Source organism: Asparagus officinalis, chromosome 4 (assembly GCF_001876935.1).
Source record: "Asparagus officinalis chromosome 4, Aspof.V1, whole genome shotgun sequence".
NCBI classification, from domain to species: Eukaryota; Viridiplantae; Streptophyta; class Magnoliopsida; order Asparagales; family Asparagaceae; genus Asparagus; species Asparagus officinalis.
In genome coordinates, this window is record NC_033797.1 from 20,525,313 (window position 1) to 20,546,782 (window position 21,470).

General features: G+C 33.8%; 1 protein-coding gene across 3 annotated transcripts in view; it reads right to left on the bottom strand.

Moving 5' to 3' along the window:
- The window catches only part of LOC109836876, a 65,464-nt gene that overhangs the window by 7,166 nt on the left and 36,828 nt on the right, over positions 1-21,470 (bottom strand). Inside the window, exons 15-27 of one of the 3 annotated variants that reach the window (XM_020404917.1) lie at positions 21,042-21,127; positions 20,857-20,967; positions 12,575-12,646; positions 11,260-11,348; positions 9,600-9,748; positions 9,169-9,312; positions 8,961-9,068; positions 5,669-5,779; positions 4,245-4,352; positions 4,028-4,138; positions 1,403-1,584; positions 902-1,102; positions 549-822 (exon numbers count right to left, since the gene is read on the bottom strand). In XM_020404917.1, the coding sequence (XP_020260506.1) occupies positions 549-822; positions 902-1,102; positions 1,403-1,584; positions 4,028-4,138; positions 4,245-4,352; positions 5,669-5,779; positions 8,961-9,068; positions 9,169-9,312; positions 9,600-9,748; positions 11,260-11,348; positions 12,575-12,646; positions 20,857-20,967; positions 21,042-21,127 (1,746 nt within the window). Of the gene's footprint in view, positions 1-548; positions 823-901; positions 1,103-1,402; positions 1,585-4,027; positions 4,139-4,244; positions 4,353-5,668; positions 5,795-8,960; positions 9,069-9,168; positions 9,313-9,599; positions 9,749-11,259; positions 11,349-12,574; positions 12,647-20,856; positions 20,968-21,041; positions 21,128-21,470 lie in introns of all 3 variants that reach the window. The other 2 variants (XM_020404916.1, XM_020404915.1) reach the window with 2 other exon arrangements.

Below are 21,470 nucleotides of genomic sequence, written 5' to 3' on the forward strand. Positions count from 1 at the left end.
AACCAGGTTCCTTATACTTCTCCCCATTTGAATGCTAAAATAAGGAATAGATATGACCATGTCAATAAGTTTATCCTTCAGTTGTAGACAGGCTGCCACTAAATTACTTTGCTAATGATACCAAATTGTACTTGATTATGACAAAATATGAATCCGATCATGGACGATAAAAGAGCAATATGAACATTTTCCGCATTAAATTCATTATTCAACGAACTAAAGAATTTCATAACAAGAAGTTGTCAGAGATTTCAGCTACTCAAGTTTTCGGCCATTAACAGTGCAAAAAGAACACTCATCATGTACAGTCTGATGTACGACTTTGAATTGCCTTTATTGCCATAATTCTTTTGTGCTATCTCTAGAGTTAATATAGAACCATTTACCAATAGATAGAACATTTATATTCATAAGAAGGCTGCTAAACTAGAAAACATGATATCTAACCACATGAAGCACGAAACTAGCAGTTTATTATGTGGCAGGAGTAGGTCTAAAAATGATATCAACACATTTATGCAAGGTAAAATAATTGTCCAATTGCTCACCTTGGCACGGAGAATAATCTCCTTATCACATCCACTAGATGAGTATGCTCTTATAAGATTATCAATGGTTGAAGTTACAAAACAAGTTGGCAGAATTTCACTTGGATGTGACACATCTGACGACTTTGATGTTTCAGTGTTTGATCTATTTTCGCTGTGCTCTTTTGAATTACCAAAAGCAGTTTCTTTTTCAGGTGTTTCATTCAGTGTCGTCTTTTCCCATAAGAACAATTCACGAGACAAAATGTCCAAAACCGCACCCTGGCACATGTACCTGTTATTCAGAGGCAGGTCAAATAGAGAAAACATTCTACCAGACTATTTCTTTTGTGGTACGAACTTAACAGAAATACCTGCATGAGACACATTGAACATCAGAAACATTCATATTTTTAGCTGAAAGATTTATCTTCACTTGGACTGCTAAAATAGATGATATATGCTTCCAGAACATTTCTGAGCTTCTAATCTTCTCCAAGATATGCAAATATAGGACACCTCCATCCCACAATGCCTTTAGCAAGTTAAGAATACTCAATAACAATTGAGGAGAACTGCACAAATCAAGAAATTTCACCAAGTCATGAAATTCTCTATAAGATATTCAGTTCCAAATTATGTTCACCTTTCAAATTTCAAACTATTAGTTAGCTGACATTTTGATGTCCGGAAAATCTGATATTTTCAACTATTTCCAGGAAATAGTTCAAAAAAAATATTAGCTGACAGGCGAAAAATTAGCATTTAAAGGAAAATTCTAAGTTTCAATGATAAATTGAAGAATTAGGAACACATATTTCAGCACCTTAAATTAAATTCTAACACAAGGACAAATTGTACCCACATTTAATTACCTCTCGAAAAGAATCTCAAACCTCTTGACAAACTTTAAGATCAAGTCAAGAATGCTTTCTGCATTGATGAGTTCAGACTTAACGGAAGGCACCAATGAGATCTGCTGTTTTGTATTGTCAGAACTAGTAGTTGTTGCCTTCATATCCTCCTCAATCAACATCAAGGAAACAAGAATAGTTGGCTGGAAAAAAAAAGACAAGGTCATATTATATGACAATCAATTGGTACTTAATATGAGTGAAGACCTAGATATAACAGATCTAGGAGTTGGTACACATAATAAACAGAAGATACTAAGAAATTCTTGAAAGATGTGATCTTAAATTAGTAAGACTACTAGAACAAAGCAAGATGGTAAAGTTGGCAAATAACTGAATAAGTATTTAATCTTGAGAATGAACTATACAGTATAGATGGACAACTAGCCATTTCAGGTTGGCAAAAGCATTTAACAGCCAGATGACGAACAAATTAAACAAAATAAAAGATAGCCAAACATGGTTAGAATACTGATACCATTGTGCACAATGGTAGTATATGATCAAACATAAGCGTTGTAAATTCAGCATAATGGTCCACACAAGCAGTTTTATAGATCTTAACAATAACATTAATCATTTAGCAGAAAAAGGTCAGAAGGGACTTGAACTCATTGCTAGGTTTTCATTATAACTATATACATTGTTCAGATTTGGTTATGCTATGTAGGATGCTCAGATGAAGAAATGGTTGTGTTGGGTCAATGAGCTTCTCACCAGGTTATGGGACTGAGAGGCTAAGTTCTACAGCTGAATGAAATTCATTGCACCTAAGTGGAGGTCAGATTAGCAAGGAACTTTTTAGGAACAGACCCATGACCTCAAGAAGAGAGAGGAAACTGACAGAAGTCATTTGGAAATTGTTAATAAGAACAAGGCGAATGAGACTGAGGGGTCATGGGAATTTAGCTGTGCTTGTTGTCTAGGATAGATATCTGTGTATGGGCAAATGATGTGTAACAGACAAAAAACAAAAAGAAGAAAAAAAGGAAAAATAAAGAAAAGAAAAGATATCTGCTTTATATTAGATGGTTTTCTCTCTAGTGGTGCATAACTCAAGGAAATAATATAAGGTCCTGGGAGATTTTCTCAAGCTCATTTGGGAATTTTGTAAATGTTCCATTACTATCTTATAGAAACCAGGATACTGCTTCGTTAGTAATTTGGAACCAACTCCTACCCATTGAAATACAACAGTCAGTAATTCATGCGGAAGGTCTTCCCCGTTGAAGAGGTTAATTTACATCATCTAAATTGCTTGAAAACCAAAAGCCAATTTTCTTTAAAAAATTGTTCAGACCATGTATCATTAACATGCGAAATGAAACCCTAGAACCAGTCGCTTAGTTAATGGTATATAATATATAAATCTTAAAAAAATGGTTTGTAAGAGTTCTTTTTAGTGTCAAAATCCAAGATTGAATTTTGGATCAAAATTATCCATATCTGAAAGCGTTAAGTTTAAGCAAAATACCATTTTTCCACCACCCATTTGTTATATATGCATGGTGAAAATTATTTTAACCTATAGGTACTCCTAACAAAATAATTCAACAGAGTAGATTGTAAAATGAAGATGCCACACTTCTGTGCCCATATTTATGCGTGCACGCACGGACACAGGCTAGAAGTTTAGACAAGGTAATACATATCAATGTTAGTATCCTAATAATGTATCTGTAATTAATTTATATACATTTGTATATGAAAGATTATAAAGAATTCTTAGTTGAATAACTACTCTAATTAAATGAGACTACATTTGGTTTTCTTATTAAATAATTTTCTTCTAATTAATTGACCTAAACAAATACAGTCATTTTCACCAGCTATCATCTCCAAAACAGTGGAACGTGGCTCTGTTTGGATCAGAATATGGTCTCTTGTCATCGTCTGAAAAAGCAGTCTGGGTGCCTGCCTAGGCCTAAGCAGGATTTAGGCTGCTCACGGCATTGGCTGCTTATGCGGACCGCAAGACATCAAAAGGGAATACAAGACTAGCTTTGGCATACTAATGAATGAAGAGAATGGGCCAAGTCAAAATGGATCAAAAACTTGATATCCAAGTCCCTCTTAGGTAAATGGCGGAATAGAATTATGAATCTTTGAAAAGAATCCTTCCTCTCTTGATGCTAAAAAAACCTATGTGCCGTTTAAACATCCGCTAGGCTCCTAGGCGCCTCGGTGCTTGGTCAAGTGCCTAGAAGAGCCTAGCGCTTTCTACAACATTGTCTATTGCTACACTAGCTTCCTCGAAACATCATTGTGAAAAGAATCAATACCCTAAAAAATCCTATCATCTACCTATTTTGCCAGGACATGTAGCCCTTTTGTTGCATGAGCCTTGAGTATGTAACCATCGACTGATATGCCACTCAGGGGAAACGTTAAATTTGCAAATAATAAAACCCTTTCTTCCAAACCATTTCAGTTTATTATTGTGCTCTATACCTGAAAAACTTTTGAGTAAAATTATTTGACAATAATGTTGCACAACTAAAAACTCTATAATCAATTCTCAATCATGCTTAAGAAAATCAGGTCTTCTGGAGCTAAAAGTATGGCACGATGGATAGGTTGAAAAACCTGATACCGAGCAGCAGAAGTCAGAAGCTCAAGCATACTTGTGAGCAAATATTCGTTTTTGTCCAGTTCCTCAATGAAAATGTGGAGGATGGTTTTGTGCAACTCTTTAATCTGAAAGAACAGAAGTGTCAGGAATAGAATTAGAAAAAAGAGAGAAAAGGATTAGAATCATTATTCATTACAATTTATTTAATCTGACCAACTTAAAGATGCAAACCTGTATGGCGTCAACAACAAGGGTAACATTTTCAATTTTATATGGTTGGACAATTGATGCAATAACACATAGCTTTGAGAAAACTCTAGCAGCAGCCATTTGAATTTCCTGTTTATTCAAGTCAGAATACCTCACCACTCAACATCAGAGAAACACAACTAGCTTGAAAAGGATTGAAGTCACATAAATCATGCATGTCTAGTGAATAGAAAACAAAGTATAGGCAACAAGTGTATAATAATCAATACAACCAATCAAAATACAATATGTATGTTCAGAAAAAATTGAATTAGAAAATTAAGAAAAGGAAAATAAGTAACAAACTTGACCAATGACAGCATTTCAGAAGCTGCAGTGTCTTCAACAAACTGTTGTGATCGCATATCATGAGAAACTTTAGTCATACAGTTACAGCGGCAGCACAATCACCAAATCCAGAAAAAGAAAATTGCAGGTTGCAAGAAATAATAATTAACATCCATGGATTAAACAGTGGAAAGAGATGCTACCTTCAGTAAGTTTTAACAAATTCCAGCAGGTGCTCTATCAATACCTTTGGTCTTCCATAGGCATGAGATAAGGACACTCAAGGCAAAATCAGCTTGAACATCAGCTTTTCTCTAAGAATTCAGATGAAGCAAGATATTGACCCATCAAAACTATCGATTTCCAATGGGAAGACATAAGATACACCAACAGCAAGAGAACTTCTGTTTATCCAAAGCTAGTTAGATAAACTAGTGACTCGTGTATGTTAGACAAGTTATTCAGGTTTGATTAACAGGATGTACCATGTATGGATAACACGCTACTTACCTAATGAACAACTAGACCTTGACTGGTACATGACTTGGCTTTGGTTTACAAATCTCGTTATCAATAGCTTCAAATTTTATAGCAAAAAAAGGACTAATACTATGAGCCTCCGACTCATCACAGCTTCAAACTTTGGAATGTCACCTGACTCATCATATGCACCAAGATGACACTTGTGAGGGCATGGACAGCCTTCACAGTTCATTCATTACAGTAAAATTTCGATAAAACCATAGCGTAACAAAATAACCCAAAAATAAATACATAGAAGCTAAAAAAATACTCTCGACACTATGACCACTCCAATGTGAAAACATCACCAAACCGAAGAAAGTATAAAAAAACTTATCATAGAACATGAGAATATAGTGAAATTTTGATGCTACAATTGCCCCCATTTACAGCAGTATTTGGTGTAACTACAAAATATTGGAGGAATTCCCAGCTAAGCACCTTTTGCCATTGAACAAAACAGAAAGATACTTATGTTCTGGAAAGTTAACACAGGTAATAACCACTGGTGTTTGGAGTTGATTATTTTATGTGCATTTCATACATAAGAACCCAGTAGATAGATATGAAATAATAAATTAAGGGCCAGGCCTTACAGAATTGTGGACGAAATTTATCCATGTTGCTGCTGCTTCAACTATAGGAATTTGCTTGCTTGTAGATGACAGCATTGTTTGGATAAAGACTGGTGCCTTCGAAAATGTTTCCTGAAACTTCTCGCACTAGAAAAATTACCATCAGGTCATATTGTAGAGAAGACAAATAAGCAAACAGATGAATAGGCTTTACAGCAATAAGATTAACTATAAAACAAAATAAGGTTGCAAAATCAAGAATGTGAACAGACGACTCAAAATAATCTTAAGTGACAATCAAAATTGCTTTCTGTAATCAACAAATCAGATGTACTTTACTTATATGCACTTACATGATGACTACTGTGCAGTTTATAAATTACTGCTTATAGACAAATTTAAGTCATTACATGAACTCAATTCAACTTTAGCCCTAGTTAAAAAATATATGTTAGCATAAAAACAGCATTATACAAAATTACCAACGTTGGCTGAAAGCTGCTAATTTGCTTGAGTATTATGCTTCAAATTAAAACACATATGATGGCGTAAAGCTAGTTACTTCTACTCTAAAGGAGAATATATGTATGGTTATAGTTAAAAGAAGATATAGGCATAACTCAAAGACAGCTTAGTGCAAAAGAAGTAGTTGTGCATAAAAATGTTACCTTTAATGACAAAGCAGTAAGTTAATCAATATCTTAAAACTAAATCAAGAGCTTATGATTAAAGCAACATATTTCACTGACGTAGAAATGTGAAGAATAAATATCAGTTAAAAGAAATAATGATGTAGTTATAATGGACTAGTATCAGCAGTAATGCAAGATGTTAGAGGGACAAAGAGACACATGACGGGATGGGAAAGGGTGAAGAAAGAGAAGGTTGTGGTGCAGATAGGCAGTTAGAAAAAAGGAAGATAATTGGGTATAGTATTTTTTTCCTTCAGGTGGGGGACCAAAAAAAAGTCCATTTAAGGCAAATGCATCCTAACTCAAACTACATGCTCTTTTAATTATACTCTACGCGTAAAGGAGGTTCCGTTGTTTATCTTTTTCTCTTCTGACTGGAGGGCTTACACTGACTCACTCATCAAAGGTCTAACTGCACTTAAGAAAGGAGAAAACTTAACCAGAATTCCGGATGAATGGTTTATGATACATTGATACTGAGGACAAAGATCAGGAGCGATCAAAATTTTGTTCTCTGGTGGTCTTCCGATATAGAAACAGATTTAAAGTAGTACGGCATCAATGCTTAGAAAACCTCGCATACCACCAAAACCCTATAAGAAATCTTATTTAAATTCCAATCTAGATAAGACATTCCTGCATACAGCATCAATTTCTTTCATGGTCTATGGGCGCACAACCAATATTGCTGGTAGACATCACATGAAGCACAGTAAACACTGGCATACCAAATGCCGAAGTGTGACGTATCTTCAATTTTCTGTAATTATATACTTTCATCCGGTCAAGAACATGTCAAGATGATAACAAACATGCTGTGAATGCACATAATAAATAAGTTCTTTTTCAAGTTGAATTGAGTATGAAAACTCAGTTGATCAACATGACATGACATCATCTTTCAGTTTGCATATTTATCATGATTCACTCCTAATTATCAAGCACAACATGATAATTTTTGTATGCTCGCCATCTGCTAACTAGCCTCTAGTTACCAATCAACACATAAAATAAGCATTTATGTGTTGGATATCTTGACCCCAATATATGTTTGTTTTGATGATAACAAATATTATATGTTGTGTGTATTTTGTGCTAACATATGTTTTGCAGTATCGGAGCAAAATCAACAATGATATTCAAAAAGATACTCAAGACACAAGACAATACAAGGCAATTGAAGTTGATACAAGGCTATTTGGAGATGAAAGAAATCAAGATGCTTCAATGATATAATTGTATTTTGGGTTTTCTTTCATTGGGTAGAATCTTTGTTAAAAGCCTTGATCACACACACTAAACACTCACAACACATACATGCACATAGTATTTAGAACACACTAACACATGTTTAGTGTGTGGTTAACTATAGAAATCCCCTAAGTTAACCATTAGAGTTTATAGATATAGAGTGAGTCTCAAAACATATCAAATATCTCATATCTATGTATCTGTAGTCGACTAATACCCTTAGTAGTCGATTATAAAAGCCTTAGTCAAAGTTACAAAAACTTCATATTTACAGATTAGTCGACTACTATGCTTAATAGTCGACTACTCATTCTCGGTTCAACTTACAGAAACTTAAATTTTACAGATTAGTCGACTAATGCCTTAAGTAGTCGACTATTAATCTGTTTCTTGACTTCACGGAGTCTAAATAGACTCAGTGTAGTCGACTACTAAACCTTATAGTCGATTACAAAGACAGTTTTCTAACTGTTCTGAATTTGAATTAGTGATCGTTTATACCCGTTTGTAAACATTAATTTGGTTTAAATTTTGAATATTTCTAAGGCTATAAACGGTCAGAACATCAGAATTTGATCAGTGACGTTAATACATACAAGATTCGAATTTTGATCAAATTCATTCTCTTGATACAAATTCTCATTCAAATTGTCAGGAAAAGAAAATTATGAGATTGCCTTTGTTCTCCATCATTACTAGAAATTGTTTAGGCAATTTTTCAGAGAGTTTAAATTCCTAAGCCACTGCTGCACTTCACATTCACATCAAGGTTTATAGGGATTTGTACATTTCTTCAAAGAAGGTTTCTCTCGGATTTGAGATAAGATCTCTTGGTTTAGAGATTGGTTGCAATTGGCATGGTTTTGTCAATTGGTCAGGTTTGATCTTGTGGTGTTCAAGGTCAGGTTGGTTTGTGGATTTACAAATCAAAGAAAGAAAAATCTCAAGCAGGATTGGCTTGGGGACTGGATGTAGGTCTGAAGGACCAAATCAGGATAAATCATTGTGTTTGTATTTGTCTATTTTTCTGTGATTTGTGTTGTTATTCATTATCTTTTCAGTTAGTAACTTTTCTGATTAAAGATTTATAAACTATTAATTTCCGCTTTCTAGTGTTTGTTTTGTCATAGGCCATCGATCCTACATTATGGAGTTACTGTGCCCGTATACGCACAATTGGTGATCCACATAAGCCGTACTTTTATACGATTGAAACATTTAAATACAGAGTAATTTAATACAAATCTGCAAATGGAAATATATATGCTACAATAACATCAAACAAGTGGCACTTAGTCAAGAATGTCCTTCCTAAATACAACAAAGTCAACTAAGAATGTTTAATGTTAACCTTCTGTAAGTAGATATACCTTCAAGAAGTCAGCTAGCAAACTGTAAACAATATCCAACCCATAACAAATAGCAAGCTGCAAGCTTTCAATCTCCTTCAGTTCATAATGGCGACTGATATTTGATTTCTGGGTATCGTCAGTAGTTTCCGTCAGCAAGACGATCCACATCCAACGATAACTGCTAAATGTGCTTTATAAAAAGGAAACATGACATGCCAATACTGACCTCCAATTCTGTAGGTGACACAGAGATAATCTGACAAAGAATATTGTGAATTGACGAATCAAAGAATAAAATGTCGCGGATAGTTGAGCCAAGCTTCCGATCAACCTTAACTACTTCAATACAGCTCTTCATAACATCTAATGCCTAAAAAAAGAAAATTGTAAAAATATTCTTGTAAACAGAGAAGACAATCAAATTTAAGATATAATAGTAAAGACTAAGACACGAATAAAACAACCGGTCTAGTAAGTAGCTAACAGTCCAGAAAAGGCTTCACAGTTTTCCATTTATGGACTAAAAAGAAGACACAATTTAACTGGCAAAGGCAAAGATAATTACACAGATTTCAGTGAAAGATCTCCTACATTGCAAACATAAAAAATAATGATATGGCATTATATGTAAGGGGAGAAAAAGGAAACTAAGAGTACCTTCAGAGTAACTTTCCAGCGAGCACATTTCGACTTGTATTTCCAGTGCATATGGTTAACTAGGACATACTGAAGAGAAAATACCACCAGAGCAGAAGCCAAGTTGTCATCCCCACCTTTTTCCACAAGCTGAATGGTAAAATTCAGCACTGAAATGGTACACAATAAACAGAAGTATTTTCTGAGTTCGAAACATGCAAATTATATTTTAGACAACACTGTCTGAGACATGAAAATAAAATGAATGCAAATTTTAAGGCACCAGATGTAAACCTCAGATAGAAGAGGGAAGCTTTCTAGTAGATATCAGAGAAGGTAATCAGGCAAGCTGGATAGAATGAGGTTTTCTGCAAGAGGTCCTTCTTTTCTTTTCTTTTCTTTTTTTTTTTTTTGTTTTTTTTTGGGGGGGGGGGGAGGGGGGATGGGGGGGGTGGCGGAGCATGGGGATTGGGGGGACAGTGATTCTGCAATTCCACTCAAAGTATGTGTAAAGATAATTTTAAAATTTGGGAGGACATGTGCCTCCATTTTGTTTTTATTGCACCACTTGACTTACACATGAACTCAGAGAAAAAGTGTATAACTGTGTACTGACTCAGGAAAAACCAGAGAGAAGCAATCAATCTATATTTAATGAAATTCATCAAGAAGTTTAGTCACAATCATTCTGAGTATAGATCTTGAAGTGTTGATGCTGGAGTAAATAGGTGATATGATGTGATTTCTATATTTCTGGAGTGCCCTTGGAGTTGTTCAGAAGCTATGTGCATCAAAATGAGTACAAGACATGGCTGTGTGTGTAGGGTTTGAAAATTACGAGGTGGAAGCTCATTTAGCAAAATGAGCCACCAACAGATAGAAGTGTGAAGTCACTCATTTTGATGTGACTTTGAGGTGGGCCTCATCACATGGCTATCTCTTGATAGCTCATTTGGCGAAAATGAGTCGCCACCTCAATACCAATGTAACATATTTTCTCTTTGTATTTTACAACCTTAGATGTGTGATTGAGATGCGGGATTGAGATGCATCCACCTCACTACCAAGCACCAAGTTTAAGCATACTCATTTTTCTCATGTGTGTATTGATGTTTTTGGTGTAGATTATAACTTGGAAAACCACTTATTTTGAAATAGATACCCAAACAACCCCTTACCATCATAGTTCTAGACTGGGTATGGATTGAAACAAACCTGACTCACATCCAACGAGTTTTAACTTTTAATAAGTGCATGTGAACTGTAGCAATAGGTTATATATCCATGAAGTGTATGATAATTGTTTTAAATTAAAATATGTATTATATAATTAAGATCATGTCTTAATAAATGAACGGTGCATATTCAAGGAGTGTCAGTTATCTGACAACAACATGGGTACGAAATATGTCAAGTATGTGTATCGCTTCATCATAGAAATACCAAAACAATCCTGAAATTGTCGAATGACATATCTGAAAGTTGAAACTGTGACTGGTCAGACTAATAGAAGGCAGACTAAAACATGAAAAAGAAGCATAATAAATGACCATTGGCAACTACAACTATGCAACTTATGTCGAAGCAGAACAAGTTAAGAGAATAAAAATATGCATCACATCACAATGTAGGAATAATAAGGCTATAGCACATGCATAGGCAATAATGTGTAGCAACGCACCTGAAATTGTCAACTCAGGAGAATCACTGTTTCCCTCATTATCAGCGGTGAGTGCCCGAGCAAGTCCTCCAGAAAGCAACCATGTAGTACTGAAAGATCAAGATACATCAGTTCAGTTCTAAATATTATGTGTACAATATTTATCACCAGGTTTCAAATTTCTGCAAATTTAGAAGCTAGTAATTGCATTAATTCAAAAGATACATAAACCCATTATCACCTAAGCTATTTTCCATCATATAGGTTGCACTTGATGTGCCATGTTGAATATGCTCAATAAAGAGTCTGAGAAAACTATGTGACTAGGTATCAGCAGGACATCAACCTCCCAAGTTGGTTAGGTTTATTTAACTTTCAAAAACAAGAAGCAATCCTCCAAATCTGTCCTGTGACAGAAAATATCAAAAAATGGGTACATGAAAAGATTGCTATAGGAGACACTGTAGCATGAAGTAAGACAAATGACACAAATGAGAATGTGATCCTCAAGGCTCTAGACAACTATGTGAAACAGACTATATCAATACTTAGTCATGGTCCTCATGGATAACTGAAGAGAATAATTGCCAAACTTAAATGACATCTACAAGAGCTTTACCATTAAGACAGATGATGTACAACACATTGCAAGCTCTTCTCAAGCCTTATGAACATAATAAAGCTCCTTTTTTATAACAAGTCTCTTGTGCACATTCATCATTACATCCCACAGATTCTCATTCCGGTCAATTTTCTACAAATCATTTTGATTTTCATAACCAGCACAGTATCCATCTTAAGCATCCAAAGGTGCAGCAATACCAGTCCAACAATTCAATACAGATTGGCTACAGTTTAAATTAGGGCACATATTACACAAATATCACAAAAGAAAAATGACTAAGGAGACATATAGAATAATTGGATACAGGACCAGATTACACAAGAATTTAAGTCCCTCCCTCAAATTCATGGTGGACCAAAGACAAGATTTTCTACATACGCGCACGGGCGCGCGCGCACATACATATAAAGGTACCTATGGATATAACTTTAAGCACAAATTCAAGTTCTGGCACGAAGAAAAGCATGATAAGCTGTTGGATTTCTCCCAACGTTAATAGATTCCAGCTATGTTGCAAGTTCTCACACTTGAGAAAAGAAAAATATCAAGATAAATAATAAACATGATTAACAGGTGCTCAATTTTGAAGTAAGCATACTTATATTATACTCATTTCTATTTGATAATTGAAATAAACAGAAAGAAGTTAACTCCAGCAGCAGTTTGACATAATGTAGAAAAAGACAGTTAACTGAGAGGATATAAGTTTACCTTGATGAATCGAAATTTGTAGTTCCAAAAATATTTGACCTTGACACCACTTCAGTAACATGACAAGGCGCACTAAGCTCACAGAAAAAGCGAGATTAACAGATTTATTCTGGAAATAAATCATAAATATTGTAAACATGACGACAAAATGCAGTTTTAGCATAATGTTACAATAGCTAGTCAATAACAAATGCATGTGCATACCAATAAAGCGATTGCCATGTGTAATAATCCTAATTTTTCTTTTAGCAGTAAATGCAACATATATATTTGGATTTTATGATAGTATATGTAATTAGTAAATTATAAAAGGAGTCTTCTATAAATAATAGGTACTAGCAGGATATCACATGATATTGTAATATGTTTTGAGGGGGTTTAGTGAAAAATCAGAAATTAAAACAATAACCTAGTCTGCAGCCGCCATCTAAACAAAAAAAGGAAAAGAAAAGAACTTGTGTTCTTTCTTGTAGCCACAAAAGCATTGGATCTCGGTTGACAGGAAGTGGCAGAGATTAGATCAACTATGCACACAAAATAAAAGGGCTTCAAATGACTCCGAGGAGGTGTCGTGAGTGGTATTTTGATTGTCTTTCAGATTTACGGTAACTGGTGAATTTATGCATTTATAGCATTGTGCACTGCATATTTTTCATATAAAATTATATTTAAGTATATGTGGATTTGTTCCCAACGTATTATTTTTTTTGTGTGTGATTTACTCGCATATTATTTGTCGATTGGATCTGACGCACACGAGTATCTGGTATAAGCCATGCTTATTTTTCTTTATAGATAAACATGTCTTTTTTTATATTGTAGTAAGTTGAGATGCATATGTGGTTGATTTCACTATTGGTTGGCCTTTGGCATTTCTTGATAAAATATTTGATTATAAGAACTTTGTTCATTTTTTTAAAGCATATGCATCTCAAGTCAATATACCGGTATATGTCGGAGATAAAGTAAGTCATCTAAACAGGGCTCAATGTGCCTCTATGAGGTTTTTATTAGCGCTACCAAACCAAATTTGGGTCTCACCGCCCCGAAACCACGGGCTTAAAAATTATGGGGTTTACCAAGTCAACCAGAGTATGAAATGTTGACCGCATCGAGACGTGGTCCAATTATTTTCCATCTCATGGATTTTACATTTTAAATGTTGCATCTTGGTGTGTTCACTTATGATTTTCTACTATTTTAATATTTTGCTTATCGAGTCGAAATATTTTAGTTTTTGCAAAACCAGTGTTTAATGTATAAATTTGTCAACTTATTAAGTTGTGAACTCATTGTGTTGTATTCACCTTTTCCAGAGACTCGAGATTAGGTAGTGTTGATGGTTTTCCAAATTGGCAAATTCTTAGAAGGGAGCAAGGAATAAATTTCCACATTGCAAATTGCTATTTATTTAGATGAAGGATGAATAAAGACTTCGATGTTTAGTTACCTTTTGGAAGACTATGTAGTAATAAGTTTTCTTTTTAGGTTGAATATTATTTTCTAGTTGGGAGAACTTTTACTTATATCTTTAATGGGATAAATATAGACTTTTGCTTATGAAGAATAATTGTTCTTGTCTATAGAATTCGATGATGAGATTATTTTGGTGGTCATTTGATGAATGTATATTTTTGAAGAATATTTTCACAGGTTTAGTCCAGTTCCTATGTTCCTTCAAGGTCTTGGAAATTGGGATTGTGAGACCGTGTTTGAATTAACTAAGCAAGATCATACTATCAGAAAACTAGAAATGGAAAAAGGCTCACATCGTCATTATTCTTATTAAGTTTTCCTATCATTATGCAGAGCAGTGATCTGATAGTGCTTATAATGGCAGATTCATATTTCTCAAATTTCTGGTTTTTACTACCTAATAGAACGGAGAACAATTCCATAAGTTTCTTTTATCCACATATTTGTCACTCCCCTTATTCAAAAAAATGGGGTGTTATCAATAAGGTTTAGCATCAACCTTTTCGGTCTGTGTTAGAACCATTAATGGATCCTACAGCCTTTAGGCATGGTAACACAATTAACTAAAACCAATTTTAAAAATTCCCTGTAATATTTGACTGGAAACATTCCAACTGAGAACTGAAAGAACCCAAAGTCCAAATAAACATAGTGATGAAAGGTTTTGGCAAGTGTTCTTCCAGTCTCATTTGGACCCAAAAAATTCCAAGAGCTATCCCAAGTCTCAACTCCTCCAATCAATGAACAATATCTAAAACTAACTATAGATGCCCTTGTACCTATATATACAGTTAAATGTTAGTCAACATGATTCAGGATGTAAAGTTAATAAAACATAATCATGGACATACAGTTAATAGACACTCAGCGGATATACTTCTAAAAATTACTACAACAAGGAAAGAAGACTTGTGTACATCACTAAAAGTGTGGATAGTGTTAGAAACAAATAACACCTCAAACTTTTATTTTCAAAACAAAAGGTCAAACCAGATAAACACGTGCATGCATTGCACTATAGTGTGTCAACATCTCATGATTCCAAACAGGCTGCAGATGTAATGAGTATCTAACTCGGCAGTCTGCCCATTAAAATATGTTTGTCAAGGACTTCAGAAAATGAATGTTACTGGAAGACATGAAGGTATATGAATAGATGATAGAGGGAGCCTATGGGAGCCTATCTCTCAACAGAAGAAACCACTAAAGCAATTGAGAAAAGGTGGATACAAAAAAAGTAGAAACTAAAACCCTTGCAGAAAGATATATGCTCCATTTGTCGCAAAAGAACATAATTTAGATCTAACAGTGAACTCGATGTAAGTAGCAGAAAGTTGAATAGAAAACAAACACGAAGGTCATGAGAACTTTATTCATCATAAAGGAATCTTCTACTAATGAAAATAACTAGGGAAAAACTAGCATTGAAGCGTTGGTGCTATTCTTAATAACGTAATTGATGGATACGTATTTGGTTATAGTCCACATTTACTTACCTGATTTTGAAAGAGCTTCATTTCCCAAAACTTACTTTTAACAAGTAAATCAAGATGTTAAAGTATGAAACTAGAAAGAAACAATAGCACAATATGAAACTAGAAGGAAACAATAGCACAGCAACAGAAACAACAATAAAGAAAATTCAAATTAAATTTATTTCAGAGTAACTATAACTTAATAAACTTAAAATCATAGCCCCAAAAAAGCCACAGCTTCTGAACTAACTATTAATGCTTACAAGACTAATGTGATATCTCTAATTTCCCTAATTTCCTATTGATAATAAGCATAATTTATAAATTGTTTTTTTAATAGATATTCAAACAATTGGGTTCACTAAATTTGTAAATATTATATTTGGGGAGGGGTTTATGGCTATACTAATAATAGCTATAGTGATATTTATAATAGAGCTGTTCTTGAGGGGTTTATGTAAATTAGATCTTAAATATAGAAAACCCTACCCCCACATTATTTTATCCCTCGCCGCCTATCGTTTTCTCATGTTCTCTCTCCGGCGTTTGTTTCTCCAAATGAAAAAAAAACATAGGCGTTCAAGATAGACAGGGTGCTTGGATCAAAAAAAGAATAATCAAGGTATTACCTTTTTCTAATCCTATCTTTGGCATCATAGATAGATATGAGGGCTTATGTACGATATCATATGTTCAACAATCTCAATTGCTTTTATTTGTTCGTTTGTGTGAATCAGCCATGGGTCCAACATACTTACCTTTAATTCTCATGCTTAAGAAAATTCTAGTGTAATGGTTTTCTTTGAAACCTCTATATAAGGACTAGGATCCTTTTGTCCCCTTTTACGGACGGGATCTCGGTCTCAATTGTGAGCCATTTTCAGAGCAAATCCTTGTTGTCTATTCTATTTCAATTGTTCTGAACACAAATCCTCTTCAGTTCTCTTATAAATTGATATGGGTATAAGTTCATAACTAAGAGGGATACTAATCTACTAATGGTTGGGTGTTCGACTGATAGTACGCACAAAACTAATGTGTTGTACTAAACTAATTCTATTTCAAATAGTATAGTTGAACAGCAATTTGTGATCTAGTATGTATGTTATTAATTGGCTAGTAGGTGACAAGGTAAATATAATACTATTAAAATTTGTTTGTGTAATACCCAATTCTTTTTCACAGATACAAAGTCCATATTCATGCATGAGGGTTTTAAGGTCCAGTTAGTTTTTCTTGTTTTTCTATAGGAGGCCCATTTTAGCCTAGCCCAAGACCCAAGTAAATGAAAGATTTCATGAATGGCCTTAGCAAGTGTTTTATCCAGCCACTTGCAGTTTAGCGTTTTATCTGATCGTGGTTTTCTCTCAAAAAAACTGTTTTCCCTGTAACTACGAACCCATTTTTTAACAAATCAAAATTTTGAAATATCAACAACAAAATCCCTCATATCCTAAAAAATCTCTAACTACTAAATCTATCCTCAACAACATATATTCTTTAAAACGTTTTCCTTTCTCTGCCATTTGAAAAACGCACCGAAACAAAACAAAAAAAAAGAGAAAAAGGAGAACCGTGAGAAAGACTTGAGAAGGATCTTTGAGCTTTTGCTTTTAGAGTTCGGTTTTTGACAAATCGGCAAGCATACTTTCATCTCAAGTTTTCTTTTTCTATATATTAATTTTTTTTCATTCCTGCAATTTTGCCTTCAAATGCTTAAGTAAATCCTTTGTTAATTTCAATTGGTTACAACATATTGAATTATTAGAAGTGCCCTCATGAAAGGAGGAAACTTTGGTTATTCATTAGTTTATGTGATCTTGAAGTTGTTTTCTTAATTGTTGTTATTAAACTATTTGATGCTCTGTAGGAAATTCGTCCACCTAGATAAACGTAGAGTATATGCGCTTGTTTATTTTTCCTATAGCTTCATGCTAAACTATTGTTTTAATTATAGTTATGTTTTTGGTAAAATTCTTTCTAATGATTTATTCTTAATATAAATAGTCTAGTTAAATAATAGCTTCTTTAATAAGAAAGAACTTCTTTTCTCAACGCTTCGTTCTCTTTTTCTTAGACAGTGAAAGAGTATATAATATAATATATATTAATATATAATATATATAAATATATATTTATATATATATATATATTATTTAATATTATATATATTAGGTAAAACCCCTCTTTTACTAATTATTTCAAGAAAACAAGGGTTTTATAATCATACGATATATCTTTTTATTATCCTTTTTTTTCTCCCAGACCTTAACCTTATGATTGTTATTAGTAGCGTTACATTCACATAATTTTTTGTATAAATCAGAAGGTTAACTTTCATAAGCTTGTATAAAGATATTTACATATATAATTTACTTATCAAAAAAATGTATTTTGAGGACTCATACAAATAACTAGAACCGAAATTTAGAAATTTCTTGCATTAACATTGACATTAAAGTATGATGCTTGTAGTGGTTAGTTGCCTTTGACTATGACACAAAGGTCCATAGATCAAATCCCTTACCCGTCATTTTTTTAACAAAAGCTATTTTGGGTCTGTTGTGCACTCAAACCCAACCAAGTTAGGATACAATATCAATTTTCAGACCCGTTTGGGTTTATAATTTAAATTATAGACTCGTTTGACCCGGTTAGGATCCAATATATATTTCCAAACCCGTTTGGGTTTATAACTCAAAAGACTAGACCCGATTGGGTCTAAAACTAAAATTTCCAGACCCGTTTGGGTTTATAACTCAAAATACTAGACCCGTTTGGGTCTAAAACTCAAATTTCAGACCCGTTTGGGCCTTGTGCTCATTAAAATCAGTTTTGTAGATTTCTATGCTGTCAAATCAAACCTGTTTGGCCCGCTTTGACACAAACAATTATGTTATTTATTTATTTTTTTTCTTTTATTAAGATGAAGGATGATATTGTTTGATCTCTTGATGCTTGTTGGATCACCTGATGCTATATTTGATCACCTAGTGACATTTAATAAGGTTGATTGTGCATGAGGGCGACTTCCGTCAAAAAATATGATTCATAAACGTGTTATCATAGCATGGCTATACCCTCAATATCGATATTCTTATGTGAGAAATTTCTCTTGATTATTACTATTATTATAATAGCATTGACTACATGATGCACCCATCTTGATTGGACATATTATGGATCACGGTTATTTTCATAAGTTCTACGAAAGCCGTTCTACAATAACTCTGTGGTTAGTGAATAATATTTCATACACAACCACTTAAAATAAATAGATAAATGTGGGGTTTATAAAGGAAAATTAGACGAAAAATATAATATGTATATACGTGGGTTCATGCGCATCCTTGATATCCAGAGTTATATATAAGGGTCAAGGGTCAATCTTGACTTGAAGCCGTGTTCCCGGGACGATTTACGGGAACCCGATATATATACATGATATCATTCTCTTCTAATTCAAATAACATGTAAAATAATAACAATGTGCTTGTATGCTTTGTAATAGACTTATTTCTTAATATGTACAAGTATCATTTCTTTTAGTCGCCTTTCATTTAGATTTTATCTTTTCTTTATACCTGCCACATACACTTACATGCACACTATTTCTTCATTTTACATGCTTGTTGGGAGTTTTCTGACTCCCCAGGGGTTTGTGCACCCCAAACTCGGAAACTGTTCTTTCTTCGCAGGACAGAGAATATTTTGAGGAGCAAGTCGAGCGGCAGTGATCATCTTTTAGTCCATTAATTCTTCAGTTCAGTTAGTTTAGACTTTTTTTTGAGTCGCATATGACTTTTTCTAGACTATGATGTAAAAAAAATTATTTTCTTTCTCGTTGTGGATAGTTGTGAAATCGTAGTTGGACTCCATCCTTTTGGAGATTTCTTCATCTACATATTTCTTTTATTGTCTTAGTTACATGCTCTATGGTGTAGTTTTGACTTTACATCTGTATACAGAATGATCTAGAGGCGTGAATGTGGCCGAATGGCTGCATTGTCGACCGAGTCACGTTCTAAATTATTACACTTTAGAACCGGGCCGTGACAGTTTGTAGATATTCTATAGGGATTCCTAGAAGTTCCGTAGAGGCGTCCTGAGTGGAATTTGGATTGTCTTTCGAGCATACTGTAAGGGGTGAATTTATACATTGTGTGCTATGTATTTTTCATCTAAAATTATATTATGTATATGTATATTTGTTCCACGAACGACTGTCATTTTAGATGATTTTGCTCAAGTATATGTTGTTGGTTTCATATTTTGTGAAGACACGAGTATTCAATTTATTTCTTTAACGATAATCACGTCATTATCATATGGTATCAGGTTGAGATGCATATGTAGTTCGAGATCCATTATTGGTTTGCTTTTGGCATTTTAGCATAAAGTATCTGACTATTTGAACCTTGTTCACTTATATTAAACACATGCATTCAGGTTAATATATCGGTATGTGTAGGAGAAAAAAGTAAGTCACACTGGGCTTACTGGTCCTATACAAAATTTTCATTTTAGAGCTAAGAGCGCAAATTTGATTTTCACCATCCCCGAACCACCAGTTTATGACTGTGAGGTTTACAAAGTCAACCGGAGGATGAAGTGTTAGATTGCATTGAGACGTGGTTTGCTTACTTTTCCATTTACATGAAAGATTATTTTGACTCACAGCATCAAAATGGTATAATGATTTGTTGGTGATATTTATATTGCACTCTTGATTTATGATTATTTATATCTTTAGTTCTTGTAAAACAAGTGTATAATGTACAAATTCATTCACTTATTGAGTTGTGAACTCACTGTATTTATTTCACCTTTTTCAAAGACTCGGAATTAGGTGGAGTTGTTGGCTTTGTGATTCTTAGAAGCGAGCAATAAGTTGCAAATTATTAGTTCTAGATGAATGTTAAATAGACTTTGATGTTTACTTGATATATTCAGAAGCTTTTGTAATAATGAGATTTTTCTCCTTTAAGTTGAATTTTATTTCAAATTGAGGAACATCTTTTTATCCCCTTTTATTTGATTATGTAAGATAATTGTTGTTGGTTTTAATTCATATGATAAATGGAATTTTGGCAACTCTTTGATAAATTTTGATATGGATCATATGTTTAGGAAAAAAAATATTGGAAGGGCTCCAATGTTCCTTTGAGATCCGGAAATTGGGATCATGACAACTAAAGCTGCTAAAAAAATATAGGCTAGCATTTTAATAAATAAACAAATACCTATCCTATGGAAAAGATATGCATTTGAATAATGCAACAAAAGAAGTAACATAAAACTAAGAGGAAAGAAACACATATCTAAACGTACCACTTTAAAATTTCTGCCAATATATGGATACAGGTGGACACAACGTGTGAATCAGAAACATATTGGATGAAATTCAAGGCCACAGTGCAAATTGTTTTAACCAGATCAATCCTACAAAGATATAAAACAGTAAAGTTCAAGTGAAAGAATAATGAACTTTCAGCTATAAAAACCAATGTACCTACCGCACATCCATTTTATTCATTCCATTATTCTGAATGGCATCAACAGGTACTGATTTATTGAAACACAACAGCTTGAAAGACAAAGCCTACAAAAGATAACATAAAGAGAATGGAAAAAATTAGCTTATAACAACTAAATGAACACTTCTGTTGTAATGTTAAAAAGAGAAAAAGAAGAAATCGGTCAGGGAAAGCTTATTGCTGCAGATAGGGCATGGTGATAATACACTGGCAGTATTAATGCTACAATGCAGTTTAGAGAAGAATTCAAAGATGCAAAGGACATAAATAAGAACCTAATGGTCCAAATGCAGAGAAGGCTATGTACTATAAGATCTACAGGTAAAGACAGAGGGATACCATCCTCCTTCTATCCAAAGATACCATGAGCCTTGTGTATGAGTATAAAATAGAAGGTTGGCTGAAAAT